The sequence below is a fragment of the Erythrolamprus reginae genome, chromosome 6 (assembly GCF_031021105.1).
Source record: "Erythrolamprus reginae isolate rEryReg1 chromosome 6, rEryReg1.hap1, whole genome shotgun sequence".
Lineage (NCBI taxonomy): Eukaryota > Metazoa > Chordata > Lepidosauria > Squamata > Dipsadidae > Erythrolamprus > Erythrolamprus reginae.
In genome coordinates, this window is record NC_091955.1 from 49,183,246 (window position 1) to 49,201,871 (window position 18,626).

The 18,626-nt window shown below is 37.5% G+C and overlaps 2 protein-coding genes across 8 annotated transcripts in view; both read right to left on the reverse strand.

The window, feature by feature from the left end:
• Positions 1 to 3,464: 3,464 nt before the first annotated feature.
• PHLDA1 (pleckstrin homology like domain family A member 1) lies at positions 3,465 to 6,892 on the reverse strand. The gene is made up of 2 exons (XM_070755740.1): positions 6,202 to 6,892; positions 3,465 to 4,650 (listed from the first exon to the last, which is right to left on the reverse strand). Exon 1 carries the CDS (start codon positions 6,677 to 6,679, stop codon positions 6,218 to 6,220), a length of 462 nt encoding a protein of 153 aa, XP_070611841.1. The 5' UTR covers positions 6,680 to 6,892; the 3' UTR covers positions 3,465 to 4,650; positions 6,202 to 6,217.
• Positions 6,893 to 11,236: 4,344 nt separating this feature from the next.
• Positions 11,237 to 18,626, reverse strand: part of NAP1L1 (nucleosome assembly protein 1 like 1) — a 69,691-nt gene continuing 62,301 nt past the window's right edge. For 4 of the 7 annotated variants that reach the window (XM_070755743.1, XM_070755741.1, XM_070755744.1 and 1 more), the window contains exons 12-15: positions 16,003 to 16,125; positions 12,471 to 12,503; positions 12,282 to 12,332; positions 11,237 to 11,937 (exon numbers count right to left, since the gene is read on the reverse strand). In XM_070755743.1, coding sequence (XP_070611844.1) covers positions 11,902 to 11,937; positions 12,282 to 12,332; positions 12,471 to 12,503; positions 16,003 to 16,125 — 243 coding nt within the window. In that variant the 3' untranslated portion in view covers positions 11,237 to 11,901. The remainder of the gene's footprint in view (positions 11,938 to 12,281; positions 12,333 to 12,470; positions 12,504 to 16,002; positions 16,126 to 18,626) is intronic. The other 3 variants (XM_070755746.1, XM_070755745.1, XM_070755747.1) reach the window with 1 other exon arrangement.

The following is an 18,626-nucleotide window of genomic DNA, read 5'->3' on the forward strand; positions in this document are numbered from 1 at the left end:
TCATTGACTATTAGATGACAGAATATAGAAAAACACTGTCCAGATATTTGCACTCTAGATATTTGTAAGTTGCGAAGACATGTTCAACCCATCGTTATCCCATGGACAACATTCCTCCAGTCTCTACCATCCTCTGGAGTCCATTTAAGCTTACGCCTTCTGCTTGAGTGACTCCATCCAGCCACCTCATTCTCTGTCATCCCACTCTTCTTTTGCCCTCAATCTTTCCCAGCATTAGGCTCTTCTCCAGTGAATCTTCCTTCTCATTTGATGGCCAAAGTATTTGAGTTTCATCTTCAGGATCTGGCCTTCTAAAGACCAGTCAGGGTTTATTTCCTCTAGGACTGATGGGTTAGATCATCTTGCAGTCCAAAGGACTCTAGATACAGGTAGTTCTAAATAAGCCCGTGCATTGTGAATTTCTAAATAATTCACATTTCATACTGATACCTGTTCTCTATATATTTTACACTGCTGATGAACATTCCAGGGCAATCAATCCTGATTATTATTATTATTATTATTATTATTATTATTATTATTTTTATTTTTTATTTTTAAATGTGTATGCCGCCCCTCTCCGAAGACTCGGGGCGGCTAACAACAATATAAAAAGACAATGTAAACAAATCTAATATTAAAAACAATCTAAAATGCCATGAAGGGCTTTTTAGGTCATAACCAACACTTTGAATTGTGACCGGAAATTGATCGGCAACCAACGCAGACTGTGGAGTGTTGGTGTAACATGGGCATACCTTAGGAAGCTCATGATTGCTCTCGCAGCTGCATTCTGCACGATCTGAAGTATATTCTGTTGAACTCAATGAGATTTACAGCAGATTGTGATCCAAAATCAAGTTTCAGTATATTTCATAGATGTCATATTTTGTATCATATAATCTAAATATTCCTAAATATGTTTATTTATTTGAAATGGAACACATATTGAAAAATAAATCACATTTCTTCAAATTTTGAATTATATTTACATACATTGGTTAGAAACTTATTTACATACATTGGTTTGATACACTGTTGTAGCTCAGAATGCCCCAAACCACATAACAGACTTTTTTTCCAGAAAATAACATAGAAGGTGAGAGATGATCATCTTTGTGCCAGAAATAAAATAAAATATTAAAATAACATGTCATTTGTATTCTTGAAAAGAAAATATATGACACAGAATATTATTTTTCACCCTACCATTTATTTGCAACATCAGTATAACGCCTATTTTTTCTAGAATATTACATAGTATCATCGTTTCTCAGGTAAGCACCATATATAAAAGGGGTAAAAATACCCAAATATATGAATGCAAATCATCTGCTGTTACTAATTCACAAAACTTCCTTTCTAAATTCTGGATCAGGTTGTGTATAAAAGGAGTGTGTGTGTTAAAAATTAATATTATAGTATCTGTGTCAAAATATGGCATCATCTGATTGACCATTTTAGGACCTGGAAGGTAAGTAGGTAGAATATATCTAGTCCTTAGGTGAGAGGCAAAATAACCCAGAAGTTCCATAGTAGGTGCTCTGGCAGCACAGAGATTAGAATGTAGTATTGCAGGTTAATTCTACTGACTGCCAGCAGTTCAATCCTGACTGGCACAAGGTTGATTCAGTCTTCCATCCTTCCAAAATCAGTAAAACAAGATACCATATTGTTGGGGGCAATATGCCGACTCAATAAACTACTTAGAGGGGGATGTAAAGCACTATATCATTTAATACTTCAGTCCAAAACCTCCTTCTAGAACAGGGGTGCTTAAATCCAGCCTCTGGGGCTGGCCTGGAAATATCAAAGGACCAGGCTATGATGCCTCTGCCAGCCAAAATAGGCTATAGGGCAGAGATGGGTTTTAGCAGGTTCTGACTAGTTCTGAAGAACCAGTAGTGGAAATTTTGAGTAGTTCAGAGAACCAGTAGCAGAAATTTTGCGTAGTTCAGAGAATCAGTAAATTTCACTTCTGACTGGCCCCACCCCTCTCTGCTTCCCAAGTCCCAGCTGATCAGGAGGAAATGGGGATTTTGCAGTATCCTTCCCCTGGCAGTGGAGTGGGAATTGAGATTATACAGCATCCTTCCCAAACTACTCCCATCAAGCCAAGCCAAGCTCACCAAGCCATGCCCACAGAACTGAATCCCAGCACTGCTGTGGGGTAGTGTGTGGCCCTCATGCAGCCCATTTTCGGCCTCCCTGGCCTCCAATTAGCAAAAATGGGCCTCATAAGGCCTCTGCACAGTCATTTTTTAGCCAACAGAGTGCTGCAGGAGGACTAGATTGGACTAGATTACAATTATGTAGCCTCAAGTAAGTGCTTGATCTTGATAGAAAACAAGCAACATCCTATGTTAATACTGTACTAAAGTTTAATGCCTTTACATATTGTGGGTCCATTTAATCTACAATCAACAATCTATAATTGTCAGCCATTTTAATTCACTGTGCTGGATATTTACCTCTGCTGTTAAGATCTTCTATTATCATATTATTTATGTTATTGTATTTTTATTATTAGTTGAATAATAAAAATGCAATAATATAAATAGCTTTTCTGCCTGTAAAATCAATATACTATTCAACAATAGAGTATAAATTTAGAAATAAAAAGTTAAGTGGGGTATGAAGAATAAGTAATAAGTAATATCTGATAGAAAAGATATGAAAATGATTATAGTAAAGAATCGTAGAAAGAAAGAAGGGGAAAAAATGCATCTTGAGCCTGTGTCAAATGCGCACCATTGCCATGCCCACCCCTGGCCACACACACACACACACACACACACACACACGCATGCAAACACACACACGGCCCTCTGAAGTCAAACACAACACTGATATGGCCCTCATTGAAATCAAGTTTGATACCCCTGTTCTAGAACATGTTCCAGGATGGAAAAGATATTCTTTCAATAAATCAGAAAGAATCCAGAAATACTATTGTTGTTCTTCTCATCTATGTTTATTTCAAATCTTAAATATAAGTATTGAAATATCTACTTATGATAGCCCACTTGTCATAATTAGGTCACATTTGCCCCAAATATAAGACTGCACTTATATCAGAATGTCTGTAGTTGCAATTCTTATATCTGGTATTTTTATACAACTGAGCTTTTTGAATTGCCTGTTACTCTGCTAGCAACTGGAGAAGTGTGGGAGCTAAGATAATACTTAGTAATTTCCGTAGAACTAATGACTAACTGAAATCTTACAGAAACTTGCCATAATTTATCAGGATAAGTATTTATAGAACTGCATACAAATATTTGATATTTCAATATTTAGACATTGTGCTGTGTCTAATTTGACCATAATAAATTTTATTTCTTGAAAAACTAGATTGATTTGGAAGATTAAATACCCTTCAAAACAGAATATCCAAATTGAAAAGCATAGCATGTATTACCTTATCAAATTAGTAATTAGGAAATATTATAATAGATCAAGGCTTTGATTCTTAAAAGGATTTTAGAAATCTTCTATTATATTAAGATTCCAAATATCACAAGACAAGTACAATATCCTATTAAGCCGACAAAAAATAAATGTTAACATAGTTTGAATATTCAATTGGACATTATTATGGTTTATTTAAATCTCTCTTCTAAGAAGAAATAATTTTGATTATAGGTGGTATAAAAAATATTATGTAGGACATGATCCACCGCCCCAAATGATAGGGAATATTGGTAAAATTATCTAATATTAAGACATCTAAAATTAAGACATTTATATAAAATAATGTGATAAGGAATTTGAAAAGATTTCATAAAAACATAAATCAAGTAAAACCACAGTAAGAAATATTATAGGCCAGGGACAAATTTAAATTAAAGAAGTGCAATGTATGTTTCTTCCAACAAATCTCATATAAAAACGAACATAACTTTTTTATAATTATTCTTCTGGTAAGACAGTCAACTAAGATTTTCTGCTTGTGAAGTAAGGTTATAAAAACTGGTATAACTGATTATTATTGAATACAATGTATAATTTATAATACTACAAGTAAATTGACTGTTGAATAAACAAAACCATCCAGAATTTTAATTCAAAATCACTACTTTCTTTGGAGCAGGTATTCTCATTATTTAGAATATTGGTACAATAGTTCAATATAGCAAGATACACTTCATACATTCATTTCATAACAGCCTTCCACTTTTTGAGATGAAAACTGTTGCAAAGCAGTATGTAAAAGCTATGTGAAAAGTTTGTATCATGGCAAAATCTTCATCTTTCTGTTTTTTTCTTGCTTCGGTTTCTTCCACCCTCTACAGCAGCATATATAATTCACCAAAGCAAGTATTTTCTGTACTTCATTGTCTCTTGGATGATCTACATTCAGAAGAAACCTGAAAACTTAAAATCCCCACTAATAAATATACATACAAATAAAACATAGTGGAATTTTAAAAATGACAGTGCGACATATGTCCTTTGAGGTCAAATATGCCTTTCCTAAGTTTAAGCAGTAGCCCAAACTCAGAACAGCTGAAGTACTTCTCTAAAGCAATCACAGATGGTGTCAAAACTGGACAAAATCCAGGGGCTGAACTGATGCTCTTGTACTTGTCCTCCTTTACTTTGCCAGCCTTTTTCCTCTTTCTTCCAGAAGCGCCTCTTGAATTTGATCTATAACAACATACACAAAATATGATCTGAGTAACATAGCAGCATTCTGTGCTTGCAAATGACAAACAAACCTATTGCTTGTTTTTTTTTTAAAAAAAAAACAGTCCTGCTCATGAAATGGAAAGGTTCTCCCTCATCATATTTTCACAAAAGAGTATAATGTTAGCAAAGCTCTTGCAACAAATTGCATAAGTAGTTTTAAACTTTAGTTAAGACTCTCACTGCTCTCAACACATCCCCATTACAATACTGCAAAGCACACAATCACCAACTGGTTTGGGTCTCAATGCTGAGAAGTCACAGGTGATTTACATGCCAGTCACCAGAAAACTCTAATTATGCTTTTACAGAGAACATATTTGTAATTGTTGCTTTACATGAACAAGTTGCCACCCCAGATGAGAGACCATTTGTGTAAAAATGTACTGAATTAATTAACCTCTAATTATTTGTACTCATTTTTCAGCCCTAAGGTTTTGGGGGAATTATTTGTAGGTGAAAAATATTCCAAATAAAGATTTGGTATTGTATAAAGCGGGGGGAAGGGAAGAATCACAAATAACATGGTCCCACTCTTTCTTTATCCCAGTACCTGAATTCAAATCCATTCAATTTTAAATCCATACTATACGCAGACCATAACTGAGCCTGCTTATCAGAGTCATAAGTCATAACAGTCATAAATTCAATCATCCTCCAACTGACTTGATTTTATTACCTTTTTTGAAGCGGTTAACAGTACACCATGGTCTTAAAACAAGCACTGCGGTCATTAAGTGAATCCATTGTTTTCTATGGAACATCTTTGCCCAAAACTGGAAATAAATGCCATTTTTCAACATCATAAACCATGGTCACTTGACCAGAGGACATAGCAAACGGCCATAAATGTGGGCCAGTTGCCAAAGCACCCAAAATGCCAACATGTGTCTTTGTGGGTGAGGGGGAGACCAATGGAACTAGGTGGTTTGGGTGATTTGGTGTAATTTTGACCGTTTGTTAAACAACTGGTCATAAGTCAAGGACTACCTGAACACTGCAAGAGGAATACAGGAAGCTGATTAAGAACTGAATTACTGGTTTAATTTTAAACACAAGACTCTGCAAAAGATAGTTATCTAATTTTCCAGCAGATTCAGTCCTTGTAACTCCACATTTTTGCAGGATACCAGGTTAAAGAGGGCTTGTAGAAAAAGATAACAAAGTCCATGTAGGGCCGTTTCGTTCTCATACTCTACAGCTCAACGTGCCTCTACCAGTCTATGTAAGAAAGCGCCTACACGTGAAGATCACAGGAAAATTGTTTCGGGTCTCTGAGGTCTCCCCTTCCCCAGGCGTCGGGAAAGCAGCAGCTGCACAGCTAAGGTGGGCGCCTCAGCAGGACAAAAGAGGGTTAAAGCTGAAGCCGCACTCGGCTTGTTTTGTGAGAAGCTCCCCTCAGACCGCGGGGGGAGCTTGAATTAAAGGGTGAGAGAAACACACACACACACCGCAGCCTACGGGGCCGAAGCCAAGTCCGGCGACTGCGGGCACAAGACGAGAAGCGAGTACCTGTCGGGTGGTCCGTCTAGGCGGTGTTGGAGGAGCTCCGAAGGCGGGTCCCGAGCTGCTGGACGAGGTGCTGCTGCTTCTGCCGGGTCGACTTGACCGCCAGGATGGCCTGCCGGTTTTTGTACTGTACGAGTTGCAGCGTGATCTCGGCGTTCCAGCCCTGATCCTGCGGGCACCGAAAGTCGATCTCCTTCCCCTCGGCCATCACCACCGTGAAATACACGTACTTGCCCTTCCGTTCCACGCAGTCCACCGTCTTCATGGTAGAGAAGGGCAATTGCTTGATCTTGGCGGTCACCACCGCCGTCTCTCCGTCGGCACGAGGAGAAGAAGCCGCCGCCGGCTCCTGCTTGGGCGGGATGAGCAGAAGCCCTTCCTCAGTGAGGATGCAACGCTTCTTCTTCCAGAGCTGCAGCAAGCCGTCGCTGCGCTTCTCCAGCACGCCCTCCTTCACCGGCTTGCCGCCGCTCTCCAGCATCCTCCCGCCGCCGCCGCCGCCGCCGCCAAAAACTTCCGAAAGGAGTGAAAAGAAGGCGCGCGTGAGGAGGGAAGCGGCGCGCGGACGAGCGGGATTTCCCGGGACGCGCCCGAAAGGCTTCGGCTTGTGCCGAATGACGGCCAGGTTTAGCCGCGTGGCTTCTGAAGTCCCCCGCCGGTTTTTCCTCAGAACCGCTGGAAGAAGCGCCCTCCGTCCCCCTCCCGTTATTTTTGAAAGCGGCTTTTTCATTTCAGCGACACCAGGTTTTCGGGGAGGGGCGAAGGGAAAGTGGGGCGGCGCCTGCAGAAGAGGGCTGGCCGAGGAAAGCCCGGCCGTTTCGTCCTCGCCTGCCCGTCTTTAGGGGCGGAGGCTCATGGCCCGCTCTCTTCTCCCCTCGGATGCCTGCAGAGGTTCCCTGGTCGCAACAGCGCCAAAGAACAAAGCTTTACTCCGGTGGCAGCCGGGCCGTTCTCATTCCTGGTACTCAGCAGGCCCCTCCGGCTCGCTTGAGGCTGGAAGAAAGGTCACTTTTGAGCTGTCACTGACAGTGGCAGGATAGCATTTCGGCATCCAGAAGCAGCAATTCGGGGGGGGGGGGGGGGAGAGAAGGGATGGCCTGAACCCAACAGGGAAAACCTCCCCCCCCCCAAGTGTTATAATTCTGAGAAATGTCTAATGTGATAAAAACAAACTCAGTGCTTGCCTACTTGGATATCATACATAGGAGCTAGAAAGTATCCACTATATAGAATTCAAAACCTAACAGGAACATTCACTTCAATTGCTATTTCACACAAACAGCAAAGTTATTTCATGCTTGTTAATACAAGTAAATCACAGCATACACACAGCAGTATATTATGCAGCATACACATAAGTTATTTCAGGAGAAAGAGATTTTTATTCATTATTCAGAAATCTACAACTGCCGAATGCTCACCCTTTGTTGCTCATCCCTCATATCTTTGTTGCTAAAAGAAAATACCATTGTTGATGTAATAGACCATGTCCCTAGTTCTATAAATAAGAAATGTACTTATTTTGTACTTATTTTGCCTTAAAGTCAAAAGAAATTCCTGAGGAACAAAACTGTATGTACATCTAGTAGGATAAAATTACATTTCAGAGTGCTGATGTAAAAATCTCCAGGTCTTAAAATTTCTGTACTTGTTTCATCACTCTCAGCAATGCCATCTTCTCTTGAAAATAGGCCCATTTTATACACTGATAGATTATTTGGAAAAACTAATTAGACTGAAAGTGCCATAGGTGAACAGCTATCTAGAGGACATGCATAATAAGGTCATATCAGTAATACTTTTAATCTGGGTGAATTATCTAGTCATTTCACAATCTAAACCAGCTCAGAACGTGAGTATAAACTCTTCTCTAAAGCTCTCCTCCTATACCAAGTATATTAAATGTTTTGAGAAGGCTTTTTGGAAACAGAACCCGTGGTTACCCTTTCCCAACATCTGTTCTAGTACAGTACTTGAATAAGAGCCCATGATTGAAATAGGAAAATATCTTTCCCAAAATCATTTCTGCCATCTAGTTGGTCATTACTGCAAAAATCTTTCAATAAAGACCTACAGTAACTGAAGAACACAGGTCATTCATTTGCTCTGTACTACATAGAAAATAAGATTATTAACTAGGAATACTCTTCATGGAAAAATAGGCTCATAACAGATTTCCAAAGAAAAATGCATTTTCCAATAACTAAAGGTTCTAGAAATAAGTGGTAGCTAGGCAGTAAAGGTGCTAAAACAGAAATGTGGAGCATAGTACCATAACAAAATGCATAATTCAGAGGGTTTTTTTAGAATGAAGAAATCTTGAGAATAAGAATACAATATAGTGTTTGAAATAGAAATCGCATGCTCCAAGAAAGATACCGTACTTATTTTAGCAGCAGAATCCAGGACAATTATAATGCTAGGCTCAACAGATGTTCATCGAAAAAGCCCAGAAATAGTTAAAGACATGAGATTACTGAAGTTTGATTGCGAGTTTCTGTAAAGGACTATATTTTTCCTTTGTTTTGACAAGACTAAGTATAGGGAGAAAAGGAAAGGGAAGAACTCAAATACATTGCTACTTAAATATGGATGGAGACACCTGTATATTTGCCCATCTACGATAACAGGACTGCAATTATTTCAGTGAAATAGAATGAGGCAGAATAAAAAATGTCCCTAAATTTTTATCACTTCAAAAAGAAAACCCCTCTAACATTCAGAGAACTCTATTTCCATTATGAGAGGAAATGGAAAACTGCTGTTACTTCAGATAAATTATGTGCACAAAGTCTATCCCTGCAATTTTATTTGTAAGATCATTAATAGTTTAAACTAATGCACATGAAACAGTATTAATTTTACCAGTTCTTCAACTCTACTGTATCATACATAGTATAATTTGGTATCAAAACACTGTGGCACATGTACGCCTCCTAGCGTCAAGCTTAACTGTATGCACATTTCTGATTTGCTCAATGGGATGTACTCTTAGACTGCTTTCCACTAATTGTTTAAAAAAAACAATTTTATAAAAAATTCTTAGCAGTTTTTCTTTTAAGTGACACATAATTATCATCTTAAATGGTATTTTAGGGTCATTTTTCTTCTTCATACTTCCACAAGACAAAATTGTAACTCAAACCATTCAAATATGGCATTTCAAGCTATTTAAAAATACTTGAAATATTGCATGATAACTAAAGGTCATAAAATCTAACTGAAAAATGTTTTACTTTTTTTCCAAGTAGGCCTGGAGGTATATCTCAGACCTGGCATCTTGGAACTACATTCTATTATATGCAAAGATTAATTGTTTTTGTATTTCAATCAATGCCTTTTGGAATGCAAATTAACATGATACATGGTACAATGTTAAACATGACATTTCTATGAATCTGAGAATTTGTGTATATTTTAATAAATGAATACTGAGGTGCAAAATTCGTATCCGTAAATCCATAACACCTTGGCAGAAATGACAGCTTCCAAGCATTATTACAGGTTGCTAAGAGTTTCCCATTGTCGCTGTCAGAATTTCTATTTACTACTCTTATTTGCAGAAATAGTCTGGCTCAGAAATATTCTTTGGGGCCCCTGAATGAACTTAATTTCTCAGATTTTGAACAATATTTTAATTTGGTGACTTTGACAACCATTCAAAGCCTTTCTCTCCTGTATTTCATAGTTGATTTGAAGGCTATGTTTCAGATCACTGCCTCACTGAAATATCCAATATTTTTTCAGCTTCTGTTTGATCAATGACGCCTAGATCTTTTGATGTAAATATAGCAGTTCCAAGTATTTTGTCAGATTCTGAGATTGTAACTAGGCAATGTTATTATTACTTACATTGGTAACTAGGAGTAGAAAGCTTGAATTTATAGAAAAACACAAGACTGGTCACTCTTCTATCCCCTTGAATGTGGAATGATTTGCGTATTCTGATTTTGGAACTGCAGAATATTATACTTATCAAACTTAAAGCTCCACTTTAGGGCACATACCCTTTAGCCCAGAACTCATTTCATTTTTTAAAAAAATAGGACAAGTATCTCTATCTCAAATAAAACATTTTCAAGTTTATTGCCAAAGATTTAAAAAGTTTGCTATTTTAAAATTATCTTCCTGTATGTGAAGACATTTGTTTACATTGTTTTAAAACTGTTGCTGTGAAAGTCATTTTTATTGTTATAATGTTGCCATTGTTATTAAGACTTACTTTTATCAATAACAATCTCCCAACCAGTTAGAAGTCAAATTTGGACTACAGATTGTCAGAGAAATAAAAATATTTTTTTCTATCAGTTTAGATAGACTGTGAAATTGAGAGTGTGTTTTAATAACTAACCAGTTATTATTTTATGAAGAATGATTTATCTATCCAATGCTTCTCCAGAAGACAGTTATTTATGCTGGGCAGCTACATTTTCTGCAGCCAGGAGCTTCATGTATATTTTATTATTATTTAACTGAATGCCATGAATTTCAGCAATGTAAATCCTAAGTTCCTAGATACAAAGATACCGCTAGGGAACACAATCATTGCTTTTTCCCTGAATTGGCTCATTCTACAGTACAGTACCATCTATTTTTATAAATCATTCCAAATTCTACCTTTTTTCAACTCTGTGATATGAGTGCTGATTGGGATCTATTACAATTGTGGTTCAAATAAAGATTAGTTCTTATTATTTACGTCAAACAGTCAAGTACAGATCATTCTTTTTAGGAAGAAAACGGTTATCATTTGTTTCACAAACAAGACAGTACTGACATTTTTTTAAAGTCAGTAAAATTAGATATAAAAAAGAACAAATTATCTTAAGAAATCAAGTTGTTCCTAGGCGTCATTCAAGAATTATGATATGTTATGCTAATGTGTTGCATTATCAGATTTTCCAGCTAACATGACAATATTGATTGGAAAGTCAGCAGCAACAACAAATCTATATGTAAGGATTGCTTCCAACAGTAAATATTTTCCACAACTCTGGTTGCTTATAAGATTTTAAAATGTACACACAAGTACAACTAGTTTCTGAAAATACTAGGTTTATTCACATCCCAGTGATAAACAACCTTAATATGATGTTTCTAGGGATTTTCTGTAGGTCACCATCACAAAATACAAAAACCTAGAGCATAAACAAGCAGACAATTATGAACATTCAATGTGGTCTTGATGGAAATTAACAGTTTATATGGAAGTTATGGAATTTGAAAACATATGTCATTTCCTAATTAGTACAAGTCACTGCTATTTCTATGACAAAGTAATGAAGGCACAGCCAGTGCAAGCAGACTTAAACCCATTTAAACTACTGGGCCAAAAAAATACTTTGGTTGGTTCTCTGGGAAAGGATCTTTTCTAAACAATAGTGGTCTCCGTCAAGAGTTCTGATATCTTCACAGCTGCAGTCTAATAGCTACATGACAACAGACTTCACTAGAACCAAACTATATATAGCAATGAATTAACAATTCATGCTTTAGTATTTACTGCATTCTACATATTGGCAGAAAAGTACTATTAAAATGCTAGGTACAAGGAACCTACATTTTAAACTGGTTCTGTCAGTTTGTTTTAACAAAATGTTTACTTAATTCTACCAAGATACAAAACATAAGGCTGTAAGTAACTAATAGTTGTATTTAGGCTATTACAGTGCAGATAATCCTCAAGGCCACATACACACTGTTTCACTGCTGCTTGCATTCTGCTGGATTTGGATCCTTCTGTTGAAAAAAGAAAAGGATACATCAGTGTTCAAACAGGTGTGCTACAGGAGCTTACACGCAATAATTCTAAATGTAACGAGCCATAGTGTTTAGACTTGTACACTGCTTCACAATGCTTTACAGTCCTCTAAGTAGTTTACAGTCAGCATATTGCACCCAACAATCTAGGTCATTTTACCAACCTCGGAAGTATGGAAGGCTGAGTTAACCCTGAGCCATTCAAAATTGAACTGCCAAACTGCAATCAGCATGCAGTCAAACAGAAGTAATCTGCAGTAACCATTGCGCCACCATGGTTCATTACACAATATTGCTCAGTAAGGTATGAACTGATCACATACCTTTGGATCATATTCTGGATCATTTTCTTCATCTGCTTCTTCCTCCCCTTCCTAAAATACATGTATAATATATAAGTGTATTTTAGTCTATAGAAAGACTAAAATTCCCCTCAGTTACTTTTTCTATAACTTTAAGTTGCTAAAATCAATTAATTTATTAATGTTTATGAAATCCACAATGAAGCCTACCTCATCATCAGCTTCCTCACCTTCTTCATCATACTAGAAAGTGAAAAAAGAAATGCATAAACTCCAAGATGACCACAACATTTAGATTCCAAAAAAGCCTCCGACTAATGTTCTTATCCTTCTGTAAGCTTATTGAGCAGCTAGCCTTAAAAGTCAAAGTTGAAAACTTACACATCTACTAATGATGAGTTGTAGTGTCAGTAACACATACTATATTGATTGAGTTTTCAATATATGAAGATAAACCAGCAATGTATGTTAGCAGAAAATAGTATTACTTTAAAAGGTAGGTAGCAATTATGAGCTAGGCTGCAATTATCCATATAAGGGGGACAGAAGTGCTGTTCTCTGTTGCATTCTGTTGAGTTTTGTTGCATTGCATCTGTTCTGTTGCCTTACATTGTAATGTTGTTTGTTGGTGTATATATACTGGTTAGTATTGATGATCTTTGCTGTGTGCGAATAAGAGAACATGTTATTTGTATGCCGCCCCGAGTCTACAGAGAGGGGAGGCATACAAATCTAATAATAATAATAATTATTATTATTATTATTATTAATAATAGTTATTATTATATTATATTATATAATAATATATAATTATAATTCTATACATTATATATATAATAATTATTATAATAATTATAATAATTATTATATAGCCGTGTGCTAGGTTTTGTTGCTTGCTATTAATATAAACTGTGTGCTAATAATAAATGGTATATGTATCTGCTGTGTGCAATATACTGTGTAGAAGATACTATATCACTGTGCTAAATGAAATATGTATATGCTGTGCGAATAAGAGAATATAAGATAATAGAATAAGATGTGTGCTAATACTAAATGGTGTATGTATCTGCTGTGTGCAATATACTGTGTAGAATATACTATATCACTGTGTGCTAAATGATATATGTATATGCTGTGCGAATAAGAGAATATAAGATAATAGAATAAGATGTGTGCTAATACTAAATGGTGTATGTATTTGCTGTGTGCAATATACTGTGTAGAACATACTATATTGCTGTGTGCATAATAGCATATGTACCTGCTGTGTGCAAATAAGAGAATATAAATGTAATTGCTGTGTGCTTCTTGGTCTAATGTACCTACTATGTGCTACAAGGTATTGATCTGTGTGTATTACGTAGTATGGATTGTATCATAGTTACTGTGTAATATTAATGATATTGTATATCCTGTAAATAATACCTTTACTGTATGTTGGTTGTATTATTGACTGAACAACCACCACTGCCACATATACTGTTTCAAATACAGTATTTCTATCATCGGCTGTAAGCCCAGTGTAGAATAGTGATACAATAGTTCTCAGAATTCATTTCTAGTCATGCTAGAAGGCCTGCTGCAAACTGAAACTGAAAAATATCTAAAAGGGAGCAAGTTTCCTCGGTAATCTTAAGTGAAGGCAGGACTTACTTCAAAGTAAATTTATATAGGATTGTTTTGTAGAGATCTTTTCCTATCATTATTTTTAAGAAGAGTTAAAGCCTTGAAAAGAAAAACTTCAAATACACAGTCCAAGTTAAAACCAATGAAATGTCCTATTCTCCACATAAGATTAACATATCTGTCACTCCTAGGAATATTATTATGCTGAGGAAATTTCTAATAGATTTTAAAGTTTTTGAAGCAAAGTGGCATCAAAACTGTTAAATAGATCATACAGCACAATGTTCTCTATGATCTGTTTGCCCCAAATATTTATGAACTATAATTCAATTAGAATTGCTGCTTTTATAGTAGAAGTCTGTCAACAGTTTTTTTTAAAATAATAATAGTAACAACAGAGTTGGAATGGATCTTTGAGGTCCCCTAGTCCAACCCCCTGCTTAGGCAGGAAACCCTACACTACTTCAGACAGATGGTTATCCAACATCTGCTTAAAAACTTCCAGTATTGGGGCATTCACAACTTTCACTGATCAACCGTCCTGTCAGGAAATTTCTCCTTAGTTCTAAGTTACTTCTCTCCTTGTTTAGTTTCCATCCATTGCTTCTTGTTCTACCTTCAGGTGCTTTGGAGAATAGGTTGACTCCTTCTTTGTGGCAACCCCTGAGATACTGGAATCCCGCTATCATGTCTCTCCTGGTCCTTCTCATTAAACTAGCCATGCCCTGTTCCTGTACCCGTTCTTCATATGTTTTAGCCTCCAGTCCCCTAATCACCTTTGTTGCTCTTCTCTGCACTTTTTCTAGAGTCTCAATATCCTTTTTGCATTGTGGCAACCAAAATTAAGTGCAGTATTCCAAGTGTGGCCTTATACCAAGGTCTTATATAAAGTGGTATTAACACTTCACATGATCTTGATTCTATCCCTCTGTTAATACAGCCTAGAACTATGTTGGCTTTTTTGGCAGTTGCTGCACACTGCTGGCTCATATTTAAATGGTTGTCCACTAGGACTCCAAGATCCCTCTCACATTTACTATTGTTGAGCAATGTACCACATATACTGTACCTGTGTGTTTTGTTTTTATTGCCTAAATGTAGAACCTTACTTTTTTCACCATTGAATTTCATTTTGTTAGATAGCACCCATTGTTCAAGTTTGTCAAGATCCTTCTGTATTTTGCGCCTATCTTCTGGAGTGTTGGCTATTCCTGCCAACACTCCAGAAGATATGGAGTGGTTAAAGTTTATCTTCATGTTAGTAGGCTTGGTATTTGTCATAGAACAATTTTAAATTCTCTCAAGGAAAAGCACTAGTCATTCAAAATCCATTTTTATATTGTCATATGATGTACATCAAAACCTAAGTTAACAAATGGAACAAACTTCTACACTATGGTTTGCTTCACAAGTAAGGTCAAAATCAACCAACAGCTTGAATTTATATTTTAAAAAGCCATGTTGTGTTTTACAAGACAAAATGGCAATAATCATACACCAGCAACATATACAAGGCAAAATCCCCGAGTTATCTACATTATGGAGCTTAAGATATGTCAATATCTTTCTGAAGCCTCCCTCAAAACTATTCCATTTTTAAGTGGTCTATTTGATTTCTATATCTGTAAATGATTAATGATACCTAAGCACCTTTGATACCCCAAAATCAGTATTAAACTCTATAACAGAATACAAGTATCAGGAATGTTTTGGTGTACCTCAAGGTGTGCCATATTCTGTACTGAAATGGGAAGCATGTTTCATCCTGTTGCAAGATATCATTTTGAATTATTGGCTAAAATTAATTTAAATTTGGAGCTCTTTAGCTTCTATAGTTCTTCAAAATGGTTTCATATCTTCCTACTCTAATGGAGTAACTGCAATTTCAGAGTTTTAAGGCTTATCATCACAATACTCAACAGCATACTGAGCTCAACATAACTCAGAAGCAAAATAAGGAATATCTAATGTTGGTCTTCAGAAATATTTTTGCTTTAACTCAAATACATATAGAGTAGTTCCAATCTTTTCACTAAACTCTCCTTTTATCAACCCTTAATTTCATTTGCTTCTATTTCTTTCCTATGTTCTGTGTATCACTGTTACAACTTACATCATCATCATCATCTTCAATGGCTTCTCCTGTAAAATACAATACTGATCGTGGAACTATACGCTCCCGTAGAAAATGGCCAATTTCAAAATCAGCTGCAAGAATTGCTTCAGCATCATCATCCTGCATAAGTAAATTAATAAATATGCCATTATCTGAATTTACTAAATGCAAATACACAATTTCATTCATCTTTAGTGTCAACAGCGTTTTCTATTACCAATTCTCAATTCTTGGCAACTTTAAGACGCATCGACTGCAACTCCCAGAATTCCCTAACTGGAGTGGAAATTCTAGTCAAAGACTTCTGGGAATTTAGGTTCATGCCTCTTAAAAGTTACAAAGGTTGAAAAATACTGGATTTGACAATTCACTGTAAAATTAATTATTATTATTTTTGTTACAAAAAATAATTCATTAGCCTATAAAGAAATATTGAATTCTTTAGTTCACAAAATTAATTTAAATTTGGAGCTCAAATTTATCAAATTTGATTCTGGATTCTCCTAGCAGTTAATTTGTAGTAGTCTACAAAGTGTGTAAATTAATAAATAATTAATAAATAATAATAAAACATTAGTTAAATCATTAGAAATGCTAACCTAACATGAAGTTTATAGGAAAAGATAAATGCAAGGTTATAAATTTTGCAAGTTTTCAAATTGTATATAAAAATGTTTAGAATAGGTGAACCTTATATAAATGGAAGGAAAATTTCAGAGCATTAAGGCTACCACAGAGAAAAACCTGGTTGTAGCTTATTTCAGTCAGGTCTCCTTAGTTGATAAGATATAAATCAATTCTTACTAAAAAAAACCCAACTCAAAATTCTGCAATATTGCATGAATACATAGATGATAAATTTATTATTGTATGGTTACAATACTTTTCCCTTAAGTTATACTTTCACATTATCTTTTGGACTCTCACACACATATATTTTATTATTGTATTTAAGTATTCTTTTTAAGGAAGGCTCTTTGTTATATTGTTTGAATGGATATGATTGAAAGACTAAACTGTAAATGAACAGGTTGAATGGAAGGGTCAGTTTGCCTGGCGGCCTGGAGGCAGGAGGTGTGAGGGAGCCTATCTCTGGGGTGGAAGAGGGCCGAAATATTCCGGTTGTGCTGGGGAGAGGCAGATATGGCGGAAGACATGGGGCAGGCCGCTCGCGGGGAAGAAGGGACTACTGCTTGAAAGTAGCTCCTTATTGGTCTCAACTCGGAGAACTGGTGACAAGCGAAATCCGGACCCTGGGCTCAGGCTGTTGCTGCTCAATGCCAGATCTGCTTTAAATAAAGCTCTCCTCATCCAGGATTTACTCCTGGATGAGGTGGCAGACCTGGCGTGTGTCTGAGGCCTGGGCTGGGCCCAGAGGGAGGAGTTCCTCTCTCAGAAATGTGCCCAGCTGGGTTTCAGGTGTGGCACCAGCCACGACCCCAGGGAAGGGGGGGAGGAGTGGCAATTATAGCCAAGAAGACCATCAAACTGGGTAGGCTTGCTGCCCGATTGCGGGTTGTGAGTCCCTTCTTATGAGGTTGGACCTAGGGATACAGATGGACTTGTTGCTCACGTCCCTGCCTCCCAGCTGCGTGTCAACAGCCCTGCCTGCGCTACTTGAGGGGGTGGCTGGGCTGGCGGTGGAGTCCCCCAGACTTATTGTCTTGGGGGATTTTAATCTGCCGTCGCTCGGCGGATCCTCTGGGTTGGCGCAGGAATTCATGGCCACCATGGCAACCATGGATCTGACCCAAGTAGATCAGGGCCCGACCCATGAGAGGGGGCACACTCTCGACATGGTTTTCCTCTCGGGACAGTTGAGTAATGATCTGATATTAAGGGGCTTAGAGACATTGCCTTTGTCATGGTCAGATCATTTTCTATTGCGGCTTGATTTTAAGGCTCCAATTCTCCCCCGCAGGGAGGTGGAACTGATTAGGAGGTTCCGCCCCAGACACCTGATGGATCCAGAAGGCTTTCAAAGGGCGCTTGGGGTTTTGCCGGATTCACTTGTCCATAGCTCAGCGAAGTCCCTTGCTGCAGCCTGGAATAGGGCTGCGACGGAGGCTTTTGACCGAATTGAGCCTTTGCAACCTCTCTCTGGCAACAGACCCTGGAGGTCTCCTTAGTTCACCGAGGAGCTTGTCTAGAGCTCTGGGGAATGAAATGGCAGAACTCTAGACAAGCGCTGGAGAAAGGCCAGATTCAAATCAGACCAAACACTTGTAAAAGCTCATATTCAGATTTACAAAGTGGCGATCAGGTCAACAAGGCGTGCATACAATGTCGGCCTAATTGCGTCTGCGGAATCCCGCCCGGCTGCCCTGTTCAGGGTGACTCGCTCCCTTCTTAACCAGGGGGGAGATGGGGAGCCCTTGCAGGGTAGTGCCTAGGCTTTTAATCAGTTTTTCGCAGACAAAATCGCTCTGATCTGGACTGATCTTGACTCCAATTGGAGTGCAGAGTCGGCTGACAACGAGTCAGTTGAGGTGACATGGGCCCGTCTTAGTCCATCTGTTTGAAGCGAGTTTGACCTGGTGACACCTGATGAAGTGAACAAGGCCATTGGAGCTGTGAGTTCCGCCACCTGTTTGCTGGACCCGTGTCCCTCCTGGCTGGTT